Source organism: Falco punctatus (assembly GCF_963210335.1).
Source record: "Falco punctatus genome assembly, chromosome: 4".
In the NCBI taxonomy this organism is placed as follows: domain Eukaryota; kingdom Metazoa; phylum Chordata; class Aves; order Falconiformes; family Falconidae; genus Falco; species Falco punctatus.
The window spans coordinates 51,956,850-51,976,588 of record NC_137583.1 but is presented as its reverse complement, the minus strand read 5'-3'; the positions used below and the strand labels follow the sequence as shown (position 1 = coordinate 51,976,588).

General features: G+C 45.2%; 1 protein-coding gene across 1 annotated transcript in view; it reads right to left on the bottom strand.

Annotated features, from left to right (window-relative positions):
- Positions 1 to 19,739, bottom strand: part of SETD2 (SET domain containing 2, histone lysine methyltransferase) — a 67,927-nt gene that overhangs the window by 34,914 nt on the left and 13,274 nt on the right. The window contains exons 2-8 of the mRNA XM_080385751.1: positions 17,217 to 17,232; positions 9,429 to 13,867; positions 7,132 to 7,263; positions 6,182 to 6,310; positions 2,582 to 2,705; positions 1,228 to 1,305; positions 826 to 923 (exon numbers count right to left, since the gene is read on the bottom strand). Of these exons, the coding sequence (XP_080241877.1) occupies positions 826 to 923; positions 1,228 to 1,305; positions 2,582 to 2,705; positions 6,182 to 6,310; positions 7,132 to 7,263; positions 9,429 to 13,867; positions 17,217 to 17,232 (5,016 nt within the window). The remainder of the gene's footprint in view (positions 1 to 825; positions 924 to 1,227; positions 1,306 to 2,581; positions 2,706 to 6,181; positions 6,311 to 7,131; positions 7,264 to 9,428; positions 13,868 to 17,216; positions 17,233 to 19,739) is intronic.

The window sequence follows — 19,739 nt, the reverse complement described above, 5'->3', positions numbered from 1 at the left end:
GAGCAGAAAACTGCATGTCAGCATCTGGCACTTTAGCACAAATACTTTAAAAACGCAACTAAAAATTAATTTCCGATTCTCCTGCTTACAGAAAGAGCCATAGAAGACAGGATCCAGAAGGAAAAGGAGGAGACATTCCTTAAACAACTGTATTCAGTTAGAAGGGAATTATAAAATAGACCTACAATTAATCTTATAATTAGTCTGCTTCAAGTCTGTCAGATGCTATTTTGTGCTCATCACAATAAAGAGAGTGAAATATTGCACCATACACCTGGCCAAGCAGTAATACAAAAATACTAGGCTCAGGTTTAGAGAAGGGAGCCAAAGCCGATACTGGAGCTTGCACACCTGCACTTCTGGAGTCAGACAGGAAGAGGGAATGTGCTATCTGTTGGTTTTACAGCTCCGCAAGTATTCACAAAGTCATAAAACAGGAGTGGGTGGGGGAGAAGGGGCATTATTTAAGAGTATTGCAAAGTCTGGAGCTTGGGTAATTAATGATTAGACAGGGGGAAAGAAACAGTCAGAATAATTATCTGGGAAATTTCCACTGGGGAGAGGTGGTATTAAGTGGAACAAAAAGGCAATAAAGTGACACTGGAAAAGACATATTAAATCAATGGGAAATTCCTCTCCCAATCTCTTGAGTTAGAAATGGAAGAAACTTTATTCAGGTAGCTTTTTATATAGTTGAATTCCAGTTCATTTAGAACCACTCTGTTAGACGAGGCTTTGCAACGGTTTGCTTTGGAGCAGGATTTTTTCATTGCACCAACACTCACAAAACCCGACTTCCAGCAGCTTATGAGAGCTGAAACATACCCGTATCTCTGGAACTGGTAATCAAACGTCAGCTCTGAGCCCGATGGGACTAATTTGGTAGTGAAAAATCCAACTCTGAGCTGCCCATTCACAGTCCACTAAGGCAAGGAAAAAACAAGATCACAAGAGTTATTAGAAAAGCCGGGCCTGGCTCTGGTTTTGTTTTAGATTAACAAGGCTAATCCTTCAAACAGCATCACTGATAAATTTAAAATTTACTAACTGGATCAGCAGCACTTGCCCATTTCAAAGGTAGCTGTTTCCATTTCATTAAGTTACAACAATAACACAAAAAAACCAACTACCAAAACAAAGAGACATAAAGATAAAGGAGAAATGCTTTTCACTCTGAGCTTGCTAAGTTGGAAGTGAAAAGCCAGCAGCTTTGATCCAGCAGTTTACCTTTTGTGTTTCGCAGTTTGGTTCACAGCTGTGGTTCATAAAACGAGAGCAGTTTCCTTTCTGGGTAGCATCGATTATCTGAAAAGAAAAGAAACAAGAAATACAGCGAAACAGTCTCCCTTCCTCTGCACCAGGCAGAGATATGAAGTGGTACAGCTACCAACACCACATGTTTGAACACAACCTATGTAGAAGTCAAACACCCTTTGCTGCTCCAGCTATCAACTTTATTTGGTTTGGAGAGCAGGTGACATTAAGAGCCTCCAAAAAAGAAGAGCACTAAACAACTCGTACATGTTTCTTAGTTTTCACTGCAGGTTAATACAGGGTTCTTCAGTTGGGCATTGATCCTGGATTTCTAGTATCTGTTTCCAACCCTCTGTTAGGTGGCACAATGACCATGAGGGCTGGGGAAGCCAAACATCTCTGCCACATGCCTCATACTTGAATAGAAAGGTCGTGTCCTGGATCACTGCATCCTCCCTCTTGTAACTGGAAATACTCCTCTGTGCCCCCTTGTGATCGCATAACAATCCCATGGCAGCTACAAAAATTGCTTACTTTGGGGGCGGGGGGGGGGGGGGGCGGGGAAGAGGGAAAAAAGCATTCAGAGTATTTTTAGCTCATTTACTGTAAAGCTACCCAGACTGAAAAAGTCTTGACAGAAGTGACAAGCAGAAAATAAAATTACATTTCTATTTATACACTTTGTTCTCACCAAGAGGGGGCCCATCACCCAAGGTAAGCAAGGCTGCACACCGTGTGTCGCAGCTCTACAATCCCATAGAGTTGAAGCAAAGATAAATAATTAAGAACATCTGGTATATAAATATTTCAATGACAGCAATCCTGCATGTAGGGACTCTACCAGCTAAAAGTGTCCCAATTTAACACAGCTCTGTGAGCAAGGGAAGAAAGGAAACACGGTTTCTTGGCATGTCTCCTAGATTAGTTTACTTGGGCATCCAAGAAAGCTGAGTTTGGCTTGAAGCACCTCCCCAAGCTGGGTCACAGACACGTTTTTTCTCCCACAGAAGTTTGCTCACATGGAAGATATGGGCCATTCTCCATCCTTTCTCTTGGGAGGACAATTTCTCCTCTCCAAGGACACTGGGATACAGTTAAGCTACCAGACTTCTGGTTAGACCAGGTTGAAACTGAGCAATGGGTTAAAACAAAAAAAAAGTAAAGCACAACAACACAAAGACAGTCAAAGTTTCCTTTCCTTATGAAAACATTTTTAATAGATTCAGGACATTGCTTAGTGGGTTCACAGGGAGTCGGTGCGGTACGTAACCAAGGGCTAAGCCCAGTCAGGCTCCCCAAAGCCAAGCACAGCAATCACACTGCTCACCTCATCATTCTTCAGGGCCATGAAATAATAGTGAATGTTCTTGTTCCGGGCATATTCCTTCACACGAGCCTTGAACTCTTTGTGATCCAGCACTTCTCCACAGTACTCCAAGACAAAAGTGTTGCTGCAAAGCCCAAGAGGAAAACAGCATCACTCTGCTTAGCTGCAAGCAAGCAACACTAAGGAACAGAAAACGACTGCTGCTGAGAAGGGCTCTCTGAGTACAGTTTGCAGTCTCATCATCCTGGTGGTGTAGCTATGACTATTATATGCCTTAATCTCAGGCAATTGTGATTAATTTATTTTTTTATGCTATCATATGGGTAGGTATATTACAGCAAAAAGCACAGACACAAGAATAAAGCCCCCCTTTGAGCAAGGTTTATTCCATAAAACAACAAGACCTTCTGGGCAATGTAAAGAGGAAAATAAGGAGTATTAAGAGAAGGTGCTGGCAGATGGTTTTCCTCAACTGAAATGGAAAGCCTGTCTGCCCCTTGCTGGTCTGGTGGGTGAAGTGAGGGGTCAGTAAACTATGCTTTTTAACTGTAGGAAAGGTGAATTTAAAAGCAGAGATGGAAGCGAACAACTAGTTACCCGTACGCTCAGACACAAACCTCACAGACTGCATTCTGCAGTGCAGATGGGCTTTAAACTCTCCAGTCTACTAAGATGCCTTGTGATACCGCTTTCTTAATACCTGTCCTACATTTTCTGTTGCTTAGTATCACCCTGAACCCTTCAACTCTTCCCTTGTGCTTAACCAGGAGAGCACCAGGAAGGCAAAAGCTCCTGCCCAGCTCCACCTGGACTAAGCATTCAGAGTCCTGGGCAGGTATCACTCATGCCATTTCCTTGCCATCATTAATCCCAACGCCTCCCACAGTATTGTGGTGGCCTTCCAGCCCACACGTATAAATTATGTCCATCTTTCCCCATCTCCACGTCCACCTAGAAAAGGTTCTGGTACCCTAATCTGCTCCTTCAGCTTATAACTCAGCCGTACCTTTCTCCTACATGCCTCCCCAGCCTGTGTTTAGCAGATACCCACATGAAGGTGTCAGCAACGGTCTTCTGATGACCGGCTGCTGAGTTGGGTTAGCTCCCCTCAAGTTCCCAACCGCAAAACTGCAAGCCTGAGAACAGGGGTGCAGTGGCAGGATATCTCTGAACAAACCCACATCAGGTGGGACAGATCTCCTTCTGGGTGTACCACCTCTCCAGCCTTCGCTGGATTTGTGACCATCCACAGACTGTCTTCTGGTGGGATGGGTACCAAGGTGAGGTTGTCTTCTCCCAAGACAAGCTTTAGCAGTGCAGTAAAGTTCTGCCAGTCTGCAAATCTCTCTCCAAACAACTGTTTCTCGGAACTGCACATGCAGAAATAAAAGCAATGTTCCAGCGAGCCTGACTTAATTCACTGTATCGCATGTTGAGGAACCATATCCAAATCCCTTGACACACACACAGGCCAACTGCAGTAGATACTTTTGCTGCTCTTGTTGATTTATTTACCCTCTTACCCAAGATGGTCTTCACACAGTTATCTCCTTCCCACCTTTCTCAACGTTCCTGACCCTAGCCCACCTAGCAGACACAATGCTGGCTATGGTGAGCTATTCACTATCAGCCACATCTTTACCACAACCTCCAGACCTTCTCTTCAAAAGAAATTCCTAAAACTTCAAATAAAAGTGGATGTGATACTTCCATACAGGACAGCACCACTGCTTCAGTCCCTATCACTGCCATTCCCCTGTGCATGTGTTATTCCAAAAACAACAGGACTCTGCTTTTGCAAAGGTTATTAGGTCCAGCAGCACCAGGGACTCGCCAGGTTATCTGGCAAATCTGGAAAATCGGGAGCCAGAAAATGCTACAACGCTCACCCTCTTCTTTGATACAGCTGCTGTGCAACAGAACAGTGATGGAGAGTGCTCGTCACTCATTTTAACAATTGCTTAACGCTGTTATCTTTTACATAAGCACAGTGTGAAGTTGCTCTCAATTAAACATACTGGGTTGAAGCCACAGAATTGTTTTCACTGCATTTTAGATAACTTGGCATAACCCTCTAAAGCAATCAAAACTCTTCCCTGTACCTTCCTGTGAATTAGTCTCATATAGTCGATATAGCAGTAAAAAACCCTGCCATAAGAGCTACAGCTTTCTTAAGTGTCACAAACATGGCTGGATTCCTCAGAACTCCACCTTCAACAGAAGCAATAAAAAAATATTAAAAATCAAGTTTCCACAGAAACTCACTAAAATATCGAGTTACAGAAAATCTTTGCACAGTTAAGTTCTAGGTAGGTTGTCTTGAAGTTTGGTCTCTGGTGTACTTGAGGCCAAACTGACTCACCATGCCCATCCCACAGCCTTTTGAGACGGAAATCAGAGCCTGGTGAAACTGCTTCCCCACAGCAGGACACTCCAGCCATTTCTTCTACAAAGTCTGCTGTTCATCTGCAGAGCAGCACAACCAACTCCTACGCACCCTGCATGGAGCTGACAGGACACCCACACCCACATAACCTGCATACAAATGGTGAGGACTCAACCTGGGGGAGAGAAATCCACCCAAGTCTTGCTAGCCATAGCAGCATGGCAGCTTGCCGCAGCCCTCTCACTTGGAGACACCTCCCGCCTTCCTCCCTTCTCCCAGCAAACCCCATTTTTGTCTCCTGTTTCTTGTTCTTCCTGCTGCACCTTGTGCATCAGGCCCCAGCAGCTCTTTGAATGTCCTCACTCCTCTCTCTTCTCTTGTGGCCTCACTTAAAGCTCTTTTTTACTACTGGGAGTATAAGAAAGCACCGGCTCGGCAAGGCAGAAGGCAACTCACCCTGCCTAGTGAGAGGGCATTCCCATCTCAGACCTACTCCTTGCACACACACCTGTAAAGCAAAATGTACCCAGCACTATTCTTCCCAGTCACACTCACTTTTTGAGTGCTACCGTTTCCAAACCAGACCATAATTCCAAAATTATCAGCATCCATCCTGCTGCCAACCTAGGAGGGGACCGAAGCACCATGCAGCCCTTGCATTCAAGTCCCATCAGCTTCTTTGTGCCCAACACCAGGTAAAGGCACTGATACAGGCACAACAGGCAAATATAATCTGGCTTGAGCGAAACAGACGAGTAAAATGCAGACTTGTATATTTAAGCATGGCTGGTGTTAAACCAGCACTTACTAGCTAATGGCTCCACTTCTAACAGACTAACATGGAAGGATCCCCACGGGATCTTCATGTAGTCCTAAGCAGAGGAGAGTTCAAGAAGAGGGTCAGTCTTGCAGAGGTGGGAGGGACAAGAAAGAAGGGAAGACAGATTAAACACAAGATGAAGCCATGGCAAGTCTGTTGGAAACCCTAACAACAAGGGAGCAAAACCAGAGTGGGAGATCTAACACACAGTTAGTGGATACACAGGTGCCAGTAACCAAGAGGGACACCTGACAGAGGACAAGGACAGTATCTAAAGCTGGTAGAACCTCAGCAAATCTACTGCCAGGGAAACTAAGCAAACGCAAGCATCATATTTTTCCTTCACAAGGGAGTAAAATAGCATGAGGATGTCATTCGAAGAGCAAAGGCTTACGATGGCAGATCTTTGGCAGCTCTCAGCCCCCAGCCTTTCTTCTCGGTGAGGATCACTTCAACATCTGCATGCTGTTTCTTCTGGAAGCGCCTGTTGGAGCAGTAGTCACCGTTTGGGCACCTGGAAGAACTAAAGGATGGAAATGGAACAAATCAATTCCCAGCAGGACAACAGCAATAACAAAAACGGCTCAGATGGGAAATAGATACCAAGTAACCATAATAAATTCAGTGTAAAACCTTCAAACGTGTTTTGCTATAAAAAACACAACCATCTGACTGTCAACATGCAAATGCAGACAGTTTATTTATGGAAGGAAGATAAAAACACATGGAATGTAATGCTGCTGCACGTCTATGTCAGATCATCAAAATGCGATGAACTGGCCTGTTCTCCCCACATTTTAGGGGTTCTTCCCCCAAGATACCCCCTTCCCCTATGTACTGCCTAGGCTATGAAATAAAAGCCAAAGGGCAAGGCTTCTGCCAGATGACTCCTCTCCTCCCACCCCATGTGGTGACAATCCTTGTGCCAGGGGGTGAATCCCACTAAGCACCCTGTCCCCTCCCTTCCACTCACACACACTGGGAGGAAATAATGATCTGAAGTAAAGCTGTATTTGCATTTCTGACACCCTCCAACAATGCTTATGATGGACTAGAGTTAAGGCTGAGAAGCAGAAGACTCCAGGCATTTGTAGCACCTTTTAATGGGAGGTCAAACACCCATTTCTAGTGGGGTTTAAGGTCTAGCCTTCTGCAGATCACCGAAGGTCAGATTTCAGTGCTGGTGTGTAGGCTCTGAAGATCACTCCACACCAGCCAATGAAAATGAGAGCACACAGATAGCTCATTGCCACCGCACAGGAAAGTCTAGATTATTTTAGGGACTCCCAAGTTACCTCACAGAGAACACTGCCCAATTCTGGCAATACATGAAACACTACTTACCACTCTATCATGAGCAGGCGATTGAGACAGTCTTCTCCACAAGCAACCTCCCCCTGAGCTCGCTCTTCTTTGGAGAGAGGAGGGCATTCGCACAACATTCGCTTAATATCCCGGTGAGATTTATTCTTCTTCCTATTGAGGATAAGTCATTGAAATACAGATTAGACAGCATCTGGGTAGAGAAGTTACTCCTCAATCTTTATCAGCTGTTATTGGAGGAAATTTATTCTCTAGAAACTGGACATATGGATGATTACCTTTGCACAACCACAAGAAGGTACAGGGGTCACCAAGGATACTTGCTGTGTTTTGAGCAGGAGGTGATGACTTTCTGATCACAGAAGACAATTTCTCAGAAAGACATCCCAGGATATTTAACTTTTCCCTTCTCCTTGATGTCTACAATCCAATTTTACTTTCAATGTAGATGCGTGCATGTACTCACACCTACACCCAGAGAAAGGCTTAAAAACCCTTCATTTCATCATACAAGAAACCAATTTCCAAAAAATTCAGTCCTAATTTTTCTAGACAAAGGATTTCTCACCACACAGCGCAAGCTCTCAGGTTTAAGCTAGAAGAATAAACTTTGATTAGCCTCTCATGAAATACTATATTCTGTAATCACATATAATGGAGACAGTCTCCAGAGATCCCTTTCAACTTCAGCTACTTTGTAATAGTCCACTTGGTTTTGCTGATCCAAAGGCCAGGAGAAAACCTGTATTAATATATAAACCATTAGTTGAATGCACGTACCATTTGAAAATAGCATTATTTTAATAAAGCAAATTGGAGGGTTTAGCTACTTAAGCTTCTGCTTTGCTGTCAAATAAGATAATGAAAAGAAAACAAAACCATAGTTACAGAAAAGGTAGGGCATTTTTTAGTTGCTGTGAGATGATTAGGGAAATGCTATGGAGCGTGGATCCCAGCAAGACAAAAAAAAAAGGCGTAAGAAAAAAACCCTTGGATTGAAATAAATAGCAGGGTTTATCTGCATGTAAGTGGTTGATTCAGACTCTGAATCAATATCTTTTAAAACATATTTACATACATGAAAAAAATCCCAAACATTTTAGTGAAGAAAAGACGTGGCAAAGCCTTGAGTGTTAAGACCCCAACACACCAAACCCAACACAGTTGCCCCAAGCTGGTGCTGTACCGGGTGCTCTGGGTGCCAGCGGCACTGGCACTTGGTACTCAGCAGTCTGGCAGGAGCACTGTTACTCAACCACCCTGGAGGAACCACGAGATGAAAAAGGATCACAAAGTTAAAGGAAATGGCAAGATTTAAAATAGGCATAAATCATCAGAAGGCCGTACCGCAGTCTGCGCCAGGAGTAAGAATTGGTTACAGGCTTGCAAGGTGCTCTCACCTACGCGTTGAAGCCAGAGCAAGCATTTTTTTGGCAAGGACGAAGGTAGTTGAGCCCTGAAGCAATACACTTACTAACCATCCCTAAAGCTCAGAAAGAGATGTTTTTATTTTCCAGAGATCATATCCTGTTCAATGTTACCATGCAAAAGGGACAAGGATAATCTGCAGCCAACAGCTACCCTCTGATATTTCAAATTACAGTCTGTTAGATCTAAAATAACTCATCTGAGATGAAAAAGAATTACATGCAAGTAACCAAAGCCTTTGGAAACACACATTGTTTGCCCAAAACCTTTCCCACACCCAGACAGATTCCCTGTGTCTTCAGAGAGGGGGCAAGCTGGCATTTGGGGATGCTAAACAGACAAGATCTGGCAAGCCCAGAGGTGATGCTGCTATACAGCTCTGGGCTCTAAAGTAGCTGCACCAAGTTCAGAGGAACGGTGGACAACAGAAAAAAAAGTAAAAAGCTTGGAAAAAAAATAACTATCCTATAAACTACCACGGGTACAAGAATAACATGTTTCCTTGGTGCTGATGTAGTAATCCCACGCGTACAAGTTTTGCCCGATACCTGAATCAACACTGGACAAAGGGGATGCTGCAGAATGACTGAAAAGAGGGTATAAATAAATTGTCCTCCCCCCCTATCCTCCCATCTTTCACCTCTTCTCATCACCAGGGCCTGTCTGGGCCCAACAGGGGGGTTCTGTTTAGAAGCAGAGACCCAGGGGGTATTAAAACACTTGCCCAGTGTCGTCTCCTATAGGAGCAGTTTTGCCAGATATAGGGAAGGAGACATCCCTCCTCCTCCCTCCAAATTATGCCAGTTTGGCCAGGAAAAAAATTATCACAGAATCAAATGTATGTTAAAAGCTAAAATTGCTATAGGCAAGAAAAAAAAAATATCCGTTACCTTTCTGTCAAGTACACATTCTCCTCAATAAGGTCAAAGTAACAGGGCATCTTTCCTTGCTTGGCAAACTCCTTCCAGCGCTGGGGGTCTCTGAAGTCGTCCATGATACACAACCGACCGACCATGGAGGAGTCCTGCGGCACGGGCTCCACTTGCTCCCCCTCCAGTTTCACCTTCTTCTTTTCCCTCGAGTCCACGTCGCTCTCGGAGTCGCTCTCCAACTCTGGGCGTCTTTTTTTTGGTGGACCTCGGTCTTTTGCATCGTTTTTTTCCAAAATCTTCACCTCCTCCTTCTTCTCCCCACCAGGCGCCGACTCCTTGGTTGAATTGCTGCTGATCTCGTGCGCCTGCACTGAGCCTTTTTCCTTCTGCCCGGGCATCTGGCATTTACTTGAGGGGCTGGGAAAACGAGGTTTGCAGTCATCGTCCCAACGGTCATCTTCAAATTCCTCATGATCCTCCGTTAGAGAATCTGGTACTTGCCCTTGAATTCGTTCGTAATTAACTGCAGAAGGCCTGCTAGCAGACCTCGCATCCCAATAACCGTTGCCTTGCCAGTAACTCTGAGAGCCGCTGTAGGCTCCCGTGCCGGGCTGGTAAACGTAGCCAGAGTAGACCCCAAAGCTGCTGTCTGGCTGCTGGTAGGTGCTACTGGGCTTCTCTGGCTGGGAAAAGTCCCAGCCCAAACCACCCAGATCCTCTGCCGCATGAAACCCATCCAGCCTGGAGAACTCTCCAAGGCCAGACTGGTTAAGGCCACCCTTTCCCTGCCTACTGTCTGGCTTGGAAGAGCTCATCTGGTGTCGGGATTTATCAGCGCTTTCAAAACTCTCTGGCAAACAGAATGGCTGCTCATCTTGTCGGCCCATCGGTCTACCAACAGCCATCAGCTCCTTCAACATTATTCTCTCCTCCACGCTGGGTTTGCCCTGGGAGTCTGCCGTTAGGTCTGCTTGACTAGTGCTGTCAACGCCATCGCTCTGAGCCTGGCATGGATCTGGCTGCAGCTCCTCCATCTCCTTCCTGCTAAGCTCAGTAGAAGTTGCCGTACTCTTCTCCATCCCTCTAGGAGAACATCGACTCTCTACTTGTGGACCACTTTTACTCGCCATGTTCTCTGATCTCTCTTCGTAGTACGGTCTACTGGGCTCGGGTCGCTCCTCATCCCAGTGGTCAGAGAAGCGCCTGTTGCCCTGGCTGCTCCATGAGGAGCCGGGGCTGCTCTCCTCCATGGCAATGGTCGAGTTCTTTGGTACTACCACAATGGACTGCAGCCGTTTCCGGGGCGTGCCATCATCATCATCGGAGTCTTCCGTGTCGCTGTCTTCGCTGCCCCCCTCGCTGTCACTCTCCCCCATGTCAGAGTAATCGTCATGGCTAAGGGGAACAAATTCAGCAGCGTTGCCACTGCTGTCACACATCGGGGCTTGAGTCACCGTCTCCATTTCTTCTGCAGTGACGATGACATCACAAGAGGGAAACAAGGCATCTGGAAAAGCTGAAGCCACCAAAGGCTCATTTCCCTCGTCCTTCTCGGCCAATAGGCCAGGACACCGAACTCTCAAATCATCCAGCCCAACTCCCTCAGTGGACACAGCACCTTCTTCCGCAACCTCCCTGCTGCGGTGCTCAAGCGGCACTTCTGAATAGTACGAATGTTCATCTTTGAATGACAGCTTGCCTTTTGCCGAACCAAGATCAACGTGTTGAGTATCCAACTCGAGCACCTCTTCAGCTTCCGAATGCTGGAGCAGCTCACAATGTCCATCCGGTGGTGGCACATCCCATTTGGAAGAGACGCTTTCCTCCAGCACGGGATGGTCCGACCTGAGCCTTGAGGAACAGCCATCTTGGGAGGAATCCCTGCTCGAGCTTTCCACTGCCAGGCTAATTTTATGGGAAAGATGACTGTGCTCATCGTCACAGGCAGACTTTGAGTGGTGATCCTCTGTGCTCTCATAATCGCACGTAACAGTCTGCGGCTCTACCTGCATGTCCAGAAAAGTCTCAGACGTAACTTTTACATCTGCCAGTTCCACTCCGATTTCAACTTCTGAATGATACAAAGCAGGGGTGGCATCATCTGAAATGTAGCAAAAAACTGGTTCTTTGGTTTTGTCGCATGGAGCTGCCTGATCATCCAGCTTCTGAAGTGTTTTAGTATGATCTACATTCATGACAGGTAAAGGGGTGGCTTCCTCTTGCTGCTGCGGGGCCGGAGCCTCCACTTCCCTAGACAGACTGTTGCACTCGCTGGACTGGACCTGAGAATCATCCGGCTCCTGCTCTTGAGACACATACACGGTCTCAAACCCATTGGATGGCAACAGATACGATGGACTTGTCTTCATGACAGGCAACGCTTCTGACCGACACAAGCTATCATCAGAAGACGCAGCAACATCCTCTGTTTTGGAGGCACTGGAAGCTGCCAAAGCACCAGCCCTACCCTCCGGGGACCCATTTACACTCAACTCCATGGGGAAACACGTTCTTAACTGATCGTGCTTTATCTTTAATAAAGTTTCTTGTTCCTTAACACTGTCGTGGCATTCATTTCCTGTAAGTTCCTCGGACATCGAGTTAGGAAAACCCACTTTCGATTCATCTGCCTTTTTAAAAGTGGGCGAATCATTTAACTGATTTAATGGAGAAAGTCTTTTTTCCCTTTCAAATTTTTTCGCAATGGACACCCTAATCTCATTGCTTTTTAGACAAGAGGTCTCTAAATCTAGAGAATTAGACTGCTGTTTTATTTCTTCGATCGATTCTGTACAACAGAAAGAACTCTTATTAAATTTATCAGGCTTTGGTGCGGGGGTCTTTGAAGGGGTGGACTTATAACGGGAGGAATTCACATTACTCTCGGGCTTAGAATGGGATGTCCCCTTTCGATAACCTAGCTCATCAAGGGGAGAGCACCTTTTGGTTACTTCACTTTCTGAAGTCCTTTTTGAATCTCTATCTGCTTTCAAAGATGACCTTCCTCTCCTCTCCACATCGGCATGAGACGACTCTACTTTGCTGTCCCTGTCCGACTTAGAGTAAGAAGTCCTCGAGTCTCTGTAGGAGGAGGAGGAGTGGGACGACGTACGCCTCGAGTCACTGGATCTGGAATGTGTCCTCCGGTACTCGTCTTCTGAGTCCGAGCTCTCTCGCGCCCTGCTGTCTGCATACGAACGGGAATATCTCGACCTCTCCCTGTACGGGGAGCTCCGATGGTATCTGCGGTCAGATTCGTAGTAATGCGAGCGCTCCGACCTCGAGTAGGAAGAGCTGGTTCGGGAGCCCCGATCAGATCGGGAACGGGAATGAGACCGGCTTCGCCTTCTCTCTCTATCAGATCGAGAGCGGGAGGACACATACCGCGAATCTCTTTCTGATTTTGAATAGCTCGAGTACTTCTCATCCCTGTCAGACCTGGAGCGTGAGGAGGACTTCCCCAGGTCATCACCTCTGAGGGATGTGGAGCTTCGTCTAGGATCTCTCTCCTTTTCCGTACTGGATATCTTCAGCTCGTGTGACCGCTGGCTGGAGGAGGTCCTCACCGAATCTTCATCAGACTCAGAACCCAGCAGCGTGCCGTCGGACTGGGAGAACTTTCTCTTTGATCCCTGCCTCCGGGAGCAGAGGGGAGCACCCTTTGAGCTGTCGGAAACCTCATCCTCCTTCCCAATATGGGAATCTTCCTTCTGCGGAGTTATTTCCGTCTGCTCGAGTGTGTTTTGAGTTACACGTTCTTCTGAACCGCGCAATACTGCATCCTGCTTAACGACCGGCTCCAAAGCCTCCTTAGGTGCCACGTGGCATGGCTCCTTCAAAGCGGGGACTTCAGCTTCCACAGGCGGCGAGAGCAACAGCGTCGACATCAGTGTTACCGGCAGCTGTGGCAAGGCTGCTGCTGCAGGAACTGGTGTCGCCAGCAGCATCGATGCTGTCGGCAGAGGAGGAGGTGGGGGAGGTGGTGGCGTTGAGGGGAAGTCCATAGCCAGTGCCACCAGTTCTGTTACTGGTGCCACTGCTGGCAGCGGTGGCGGTAGCGTTGCTGCTGTAGCTGGTGGCGGTTTCGCTGTGACATTGAGTAAATGTTTTTTAAAATGGATCTTCCCTAATTCTACCTTCGGTTTTGGAGGTGAAGACTCCTCAGCTGAACCAGCAGCATCCCCCAGGTCCATTTTACTTTTGGGGTTAAAGTCAGTCTGAAGGGGTACTGCTGGGGAGTTCTGAGTTTCATTTTGTTTCTCGTTTCCAAGACCAGTCAGAAATCTATTCGGTAAGGTTTTCTTGGTTAAACTAAAGCTGAAAGACACCTTTTGTCTTCCTTGCTCCTCAAGATTAACCTTTGCTTTGGTGCCTTTGGGCAAAAAGCGACTCGAAGCAATGCCTTTGAACACTGGGCCTTTGATAAAGCCAGCTTTCTGCACGGTTTCAGGCTTGCCCTGCGAAAGAAGAAGATGCAGTTAGAGGAATTGGTTTGGGGGAATTTCGAACTCTGTTCTACAGGCACACAGAACAATTTTCTTTTACCTGGTGAATTTTTCAAGATGATAAAATAGAAATTGATACCCTGGGCTGGAGTCTGGGATAGCACAGTCACTCTGCCTTCTGTGCCTGGCTCTCTTGAACAAAATCAATTATCCAGTCATTTTCAGTTTGGAGCAAAACCTCCTTCAGGGTTTGAGCTGAGGCTTTTTAACTGACTTATTAATGACCAAACTGAAACTTCTTTTTTCATTTAATTCTTGGTTTATTACAAAAAGAGATAGAGTGCAACATTTAAAGTTAATTAAAGATATAGTACCGCTTTATTTGTGCTGTTTCTGTGGTCCCAGGCTGCAAAATAGCCTGCCTTTTTAATCTTTAAGTGCTCTTGTTTTCACATCCCAGGAGACCGCACCTGGATGCATTTGGTTTCAGCATAACTCAGACTATCAAGAATTAGTGTGGCAATTTTAAGCCCCGTCCTTTCCCACGCCCCACTGACAGCCTATCTCAGTCATTAGTAATTCCTAGTAACTTTCCAGGCTCAGGTACAGATCAGTATTAATATAACAACCTCCAAGAATTCCCATCAGGATCCAGTCGTGCGTGATGACTCTGTCACCTCCAGGCCAACTGGCTGTAATACGCTCCGTGTGCATCTCACCCAGAAGCTATGTGCTGTCTCCTGCCCAGGACCTCACTCGCCACCTTGCAGTGCAGACTGTGCTACAGCAAGTCCGTTCATTTTCAACGCTAATGAGCTAAAAATCATATTCTCTAGGACGTTAGGAGCTCAGGATCTCCAAGAAAGCTGCTGTGACAGCGCTTGCAACTGAACCCTGGCTTCAGAAGTGGGGCAAGTCTACAGTAACAAAGGTCCTTCAACACAGGAGCCTCTTACCTTATAGGATCTACCTGTCCAAGCCCAAGATTAGGAATTTTCAGAGCATAAAGCACTGCACATTTACCCATCTTAGCATTTCTCCAACTATTTTAAAGCTTAGGGATCATCTGCGCAAAAGCTGTGTCACAGGAGTGCAATCCCTAAAGATAAATATTGTGGCACCGTGGTAAAAGGGTGTTCTTGCCAATAATCTTTATCCCCGTAAATCCAAATTGCATTAGGGTAATTACTTTTTGTGTGAGAAGCACGTCTCCAATGGAAGCAGTTGTAGCAGTATAAAAACTGTAGAGCTGGGTTTTACTCCCATAATTATTGCATGAACGCATCTTTGGCAGCAGCAGTGGTTTCCTGCAACCCACTGTGAATTATTACGTACTTTGTTACCCTTTAACTTTTATAAAACAATGCATAGTTGCTCAGGCTAAAGGCACCATAGTAAATTATTAAATAAGACATTGGTGGAATGGAAACCCCACCCCATTCTATTTGCACCCTTGAACATCATATATGCAAAAATATCCTCATTTTTGATGAAACACATAGGGGCTTATTTTAATTGTGAAAACCATGTCATGGTTTCTACATGACTAGTCTCTGCTACCCAGCCCAGTCCCATGCACACATTTGATCCTCACCAGATGATTAGCTGCATGCTGGAAAAACTGGTACAAAAAATAAAAGCACGCTTTTTAAATGGGTGTTATTTATATGGGTGCCATTTCATGAATGCTTTTAAACGAGTGCCATGGCTAAAAGGCCACCCAAACAGTGACCTTGGGAGAAAGTGCATGTTCACACACCTGCCCAGCTCTGAAACACACGACTGTCACACAACCATCTCCAGAAAGCCATGCTGAAAATACTGTCCCTGTTTTCAAAAGAATCCGCACACCAGAAGTTATCCATACACTAAAACACAAGTGTATATAAACTAATTTATGGAAGAATAAAGGACAATATCAAGCATCCAGCCCATATGGTAGGAGTTTCTGAGTGTCTGAATGCTGAGACCACCCTCCCATAGGACACTAGGCTTGGCCTTCCAAAGAGCAAGGGAACATAATTTTGGGCATTTGCTGGGTCAATTATTATCCCTACATGACCAGAAATTCACACCTTTTTACCCCAACCTGTCTATGTGCCTTGGGAGAACAGAAGAGTAAGAAAGCAGGTCCCAATCTTCAACCATACCCTGATGTCTCACAGGAGTCTCCACAAACATGATTCCAAATTCTTATCAGACACTGGACTCATCTATTATACCAATTATATATATATAAAAAACCAAAACATGTATTTTAAAATACAGTAAATACAGCGCAATCATAGTTTAAGAGTTTTCTTTCTTGATAGAACTTCTGTGAAATTATTTTATGTGCAAAATTCACAGTTATGGAAATATGCCAATGTTTCTGTCAAAACCTTTCTAACTTCAAGCGCAACAAATCTGAAATCCGAGCTCACATGTGAATAATGGTGTTTGGATACATCCACCTTTACACAAAACACAAGACCTGAAGGCAAAAAAGGAGCTGCTAAGCTTCTATTCCTCCCCTCTTCATAGTCTATTCAGCAAAGATGATGCATTTCAGGACAAATGTTTCACCCTCATGTGCTCACGCTTCCAGGGATTATTTTTTTTTAAATAACACCAAGTTTAACAAAACATGACTTACAGAATTTTAACCATACTCTACAGGTAGCTTTTGAAATTTAATAGGTAGCAATTACCAGCAGAAGCTTTCTAGTAGAAGAGGAGTTCTCCTTCCTTTAATGTTTTACAGAAAGGGAACATTCTCCAAAACGTTGCTGTGGGTATTTTGCAGAAAGAAAGTGGCGATACAAGTTCACTCTGCATATTCAGCAGAGGTACACGATTACTGAAGCAGCAGTGTTCCTGCAGCTCTCAGTTGACTGGGAACAAAGGCAGGACACACAGCGTGCTCACCAGCAGAAAGAGAGCAGGTATGATCCTACAGCATCAAAAATTATTAGCAGCAGTCAGCCCTATGCCAGGATATTACAAACTCTTCCAGTTCCTCCAATTTTTCTCCTTTCCCCTTAAATTCATTGAGTCACACACAGCAAAACTGATTTCTTTTACAGATTAAGTCCTTAAATAATCATCCTCTCATGGTGCAGAAAGCAGCATCTACCTACACCAAGTGACTCAAGGGCACCCTCACACTCTGCTATCGCATCCCTGTGTGTAGATGGCAGACGTGAAACTGAAGGTGTTTCCCTTCTGGATTTAATCACTGAACTAGAGGCACCGCAGAAAAACATCACTTTGCTTTGTCCAGGCCCTCAGTCGTTCTCGACTTGAGAAATCTATAGGTCAAATATGTTGGGCTAACGCATGTCTCAGGAGCTACAGCAAGAAAGGCATCAGTTTTACTCACCTCATTTTCTTCTTCTCTATTGCCGAGAAAACATGCAAAAGAAAACATAAAGGCGGCATAAACATCAGGCAGAAACAACACACATAATGTCCCAAGTCTGGCACCGCAAGGGGGTGGGCCCGGGGACACAGAATGAGGGTCACCACCACCCCACAAATAATCCTGCTGTAAGAGATGACCCTACCAATGGCACCCAACAGTCGAGCAGACACGCCAACCCCCTGAAGGGGAGGACGGCATGATTTTGAAGCTCAAGTATTTCAATACTGAAAATTCTGCGTGGACTTTTTAACAGAGCAAACCTTTTCTGAGCAAACTGCTGGCTCGGTGTTGTCTTCCGAGGTCTGCAAACCAGCAAGACCCTTATTCCAACAGGCACTGCAGAGGTAACGCAGATACAAAAAAGACCTCAAAAATGAGACACAGGAAGCTGAACTTGGGTTTCTATCAATTTTGGTATTTTCCTTAGCAGCCCAGAAACAGTGAAAAGTACCTGCTGCTCTCATCAACAGAAATTAACGATATTTACGAATGCCTTACTGCTGTATGATTTGCTATCGACCTGCAGCTCTGGCTATTTGCCACGATGCTTAGACTTAATTCATCAGTACTTTGGCAGCTAGCTGCCCAACAATGAATTAATTTGAGCGCTACTTTGATCCCAGCCAAACCTGCCAATGCTGAGAAAATGGGAAAGCCCAACTTTGTTTTGCTTCCCTAAGTTCTTCACTTTCATACCCTAAGTAAAGTAGTTTCTCCTACAAGGAAGATGAAAGAACACGACTACCCCCTCCTTGCTTTGCTCAACACATGGGACAGATTCAGTGAGTTTCTCAGGCCCCAAAAGAAAACTACAGCAGCAGATGTAAAAGTTTCAGTGGTTACAGTTCATCTGTCTTTATCTGTTACTTCCTCTACCAGAAGTCCCAAGACGCTCTCCACTCACCTAACCTTTATGTTTGCAGGCAGACAGCCTTTTCTACATCTACCTTATAGATACAGGGGGAGTTTTCAGCTGGACTTTTGCTATATTTTATCAGGTTTTGAGCCATAATTCGGTGCTGTTGTGGTAACACGGGGAAAGTTTTCTTGCAGAAAAGGCTCACAGATTTCACTTCAAGCATCAGCTAATGAGAAGTATCAGTTTCTGGAAAAGAAAGCCAAAGCTCTCGGTTTCTGTGTAACCCAGGCAGGGACCAACGCAGAGACGGCACGCCAGTAACCACCTATCTCCCCATTTAAACCATCATCAACAGAGAATCAGGAGCAACCTGCTAGAAAGACCTATCACCAGCAGTAACATAGCCCTGCCTCTACGAAGGCTCACAACCAATTGATAAAGCTTATTAATAGGCTATAAATTATTCTTACAGCAGCAAGAATAGGGTTTGTTTCCATTGAGGAAACATGAGCCATGAGTTTAAGCAAGCTGTGGAGATTACAAGGGAGCATATGTGATTTAATGGGGTTACCCAAGCCATGAATTCAAAATACTGCTGATGCAGAGGAGATCAGAAGCCCTCTGAGAACAGCACTGACACAAATTAGGGCCTAAAAGGAGGTTTCATTTTTAGGATCACAGCGAGTGGAGTTTTAGATTTCTAGGAAACTGTCCCTCTTGACAGTCACATATTTTGAGTGTTAAACCTAAGCATTTACAAGGTGTGAGAACAGCACTGAGCTCTAGTGTAGCCAACACCCAACAAGACCCGACACAAACACTGGATTCCTTAAGGAGTCCTTAAGGGTCTTTTCCAACCTAAATGATTCTATGAAGATTTTCAAGACATCCATAACCAGACGCGTTGTGATGCAGCACAGAACAACCACCAACAGGTCCTAAACTAAAAAGAAGTAACTGTCTCTTCATACATAAGAACACAGGTTTAAGTAGCCAGATATTGGGACACAGGTAACAAAGTTTAGTTTGTACAATTAATAACCTGTTGTAAGAGTAAAGGAAGTAACTAATTCCTCTTAACAATCCATTTTTGCTCCTGTTGCTAAAACATGGCATAAAACCGGTATTAAACTAAAATGCTGGCAAGTACACAAAGCAGAGGTCTCCAAAAACTGAAAGCTAAGAATAAAACTTTCTTTTCCAAGAGGGCAGGCCTACAAAACAGCAGGAATCACGGCACGATCCAGGCCAGCCCTAAGCTCACATCCTGCCCAAAGCTTGCTGCCACAGCAGCAGATGTCCCGGACAAGATGCCAGGTTGGTAAAGCAGCCTCAGCATTTGCCACCTCAAAACAGCTGCACCACAAATGCACAGCACCAGCTTCTGCATGGGGGGTCAAAGCATGCAAGAAAATTGCAATACACTGATGGGGGGGCGGGGAAAAAGATAGTGGAAGCCGTTCAAAACCCAGAGAAAATCTTGCAGGAGAAGGTGAGGAAATGGATGATCTTGCTGCTCTAAAGCCCCTCAGTAGTGAGACTTGTCTGTCCTTAGAGGGGGAAATTGCTAAAATTTGAGCAGCTTAAAGGGCATCAAGAAAGAAACGAAAATATTACAAGAT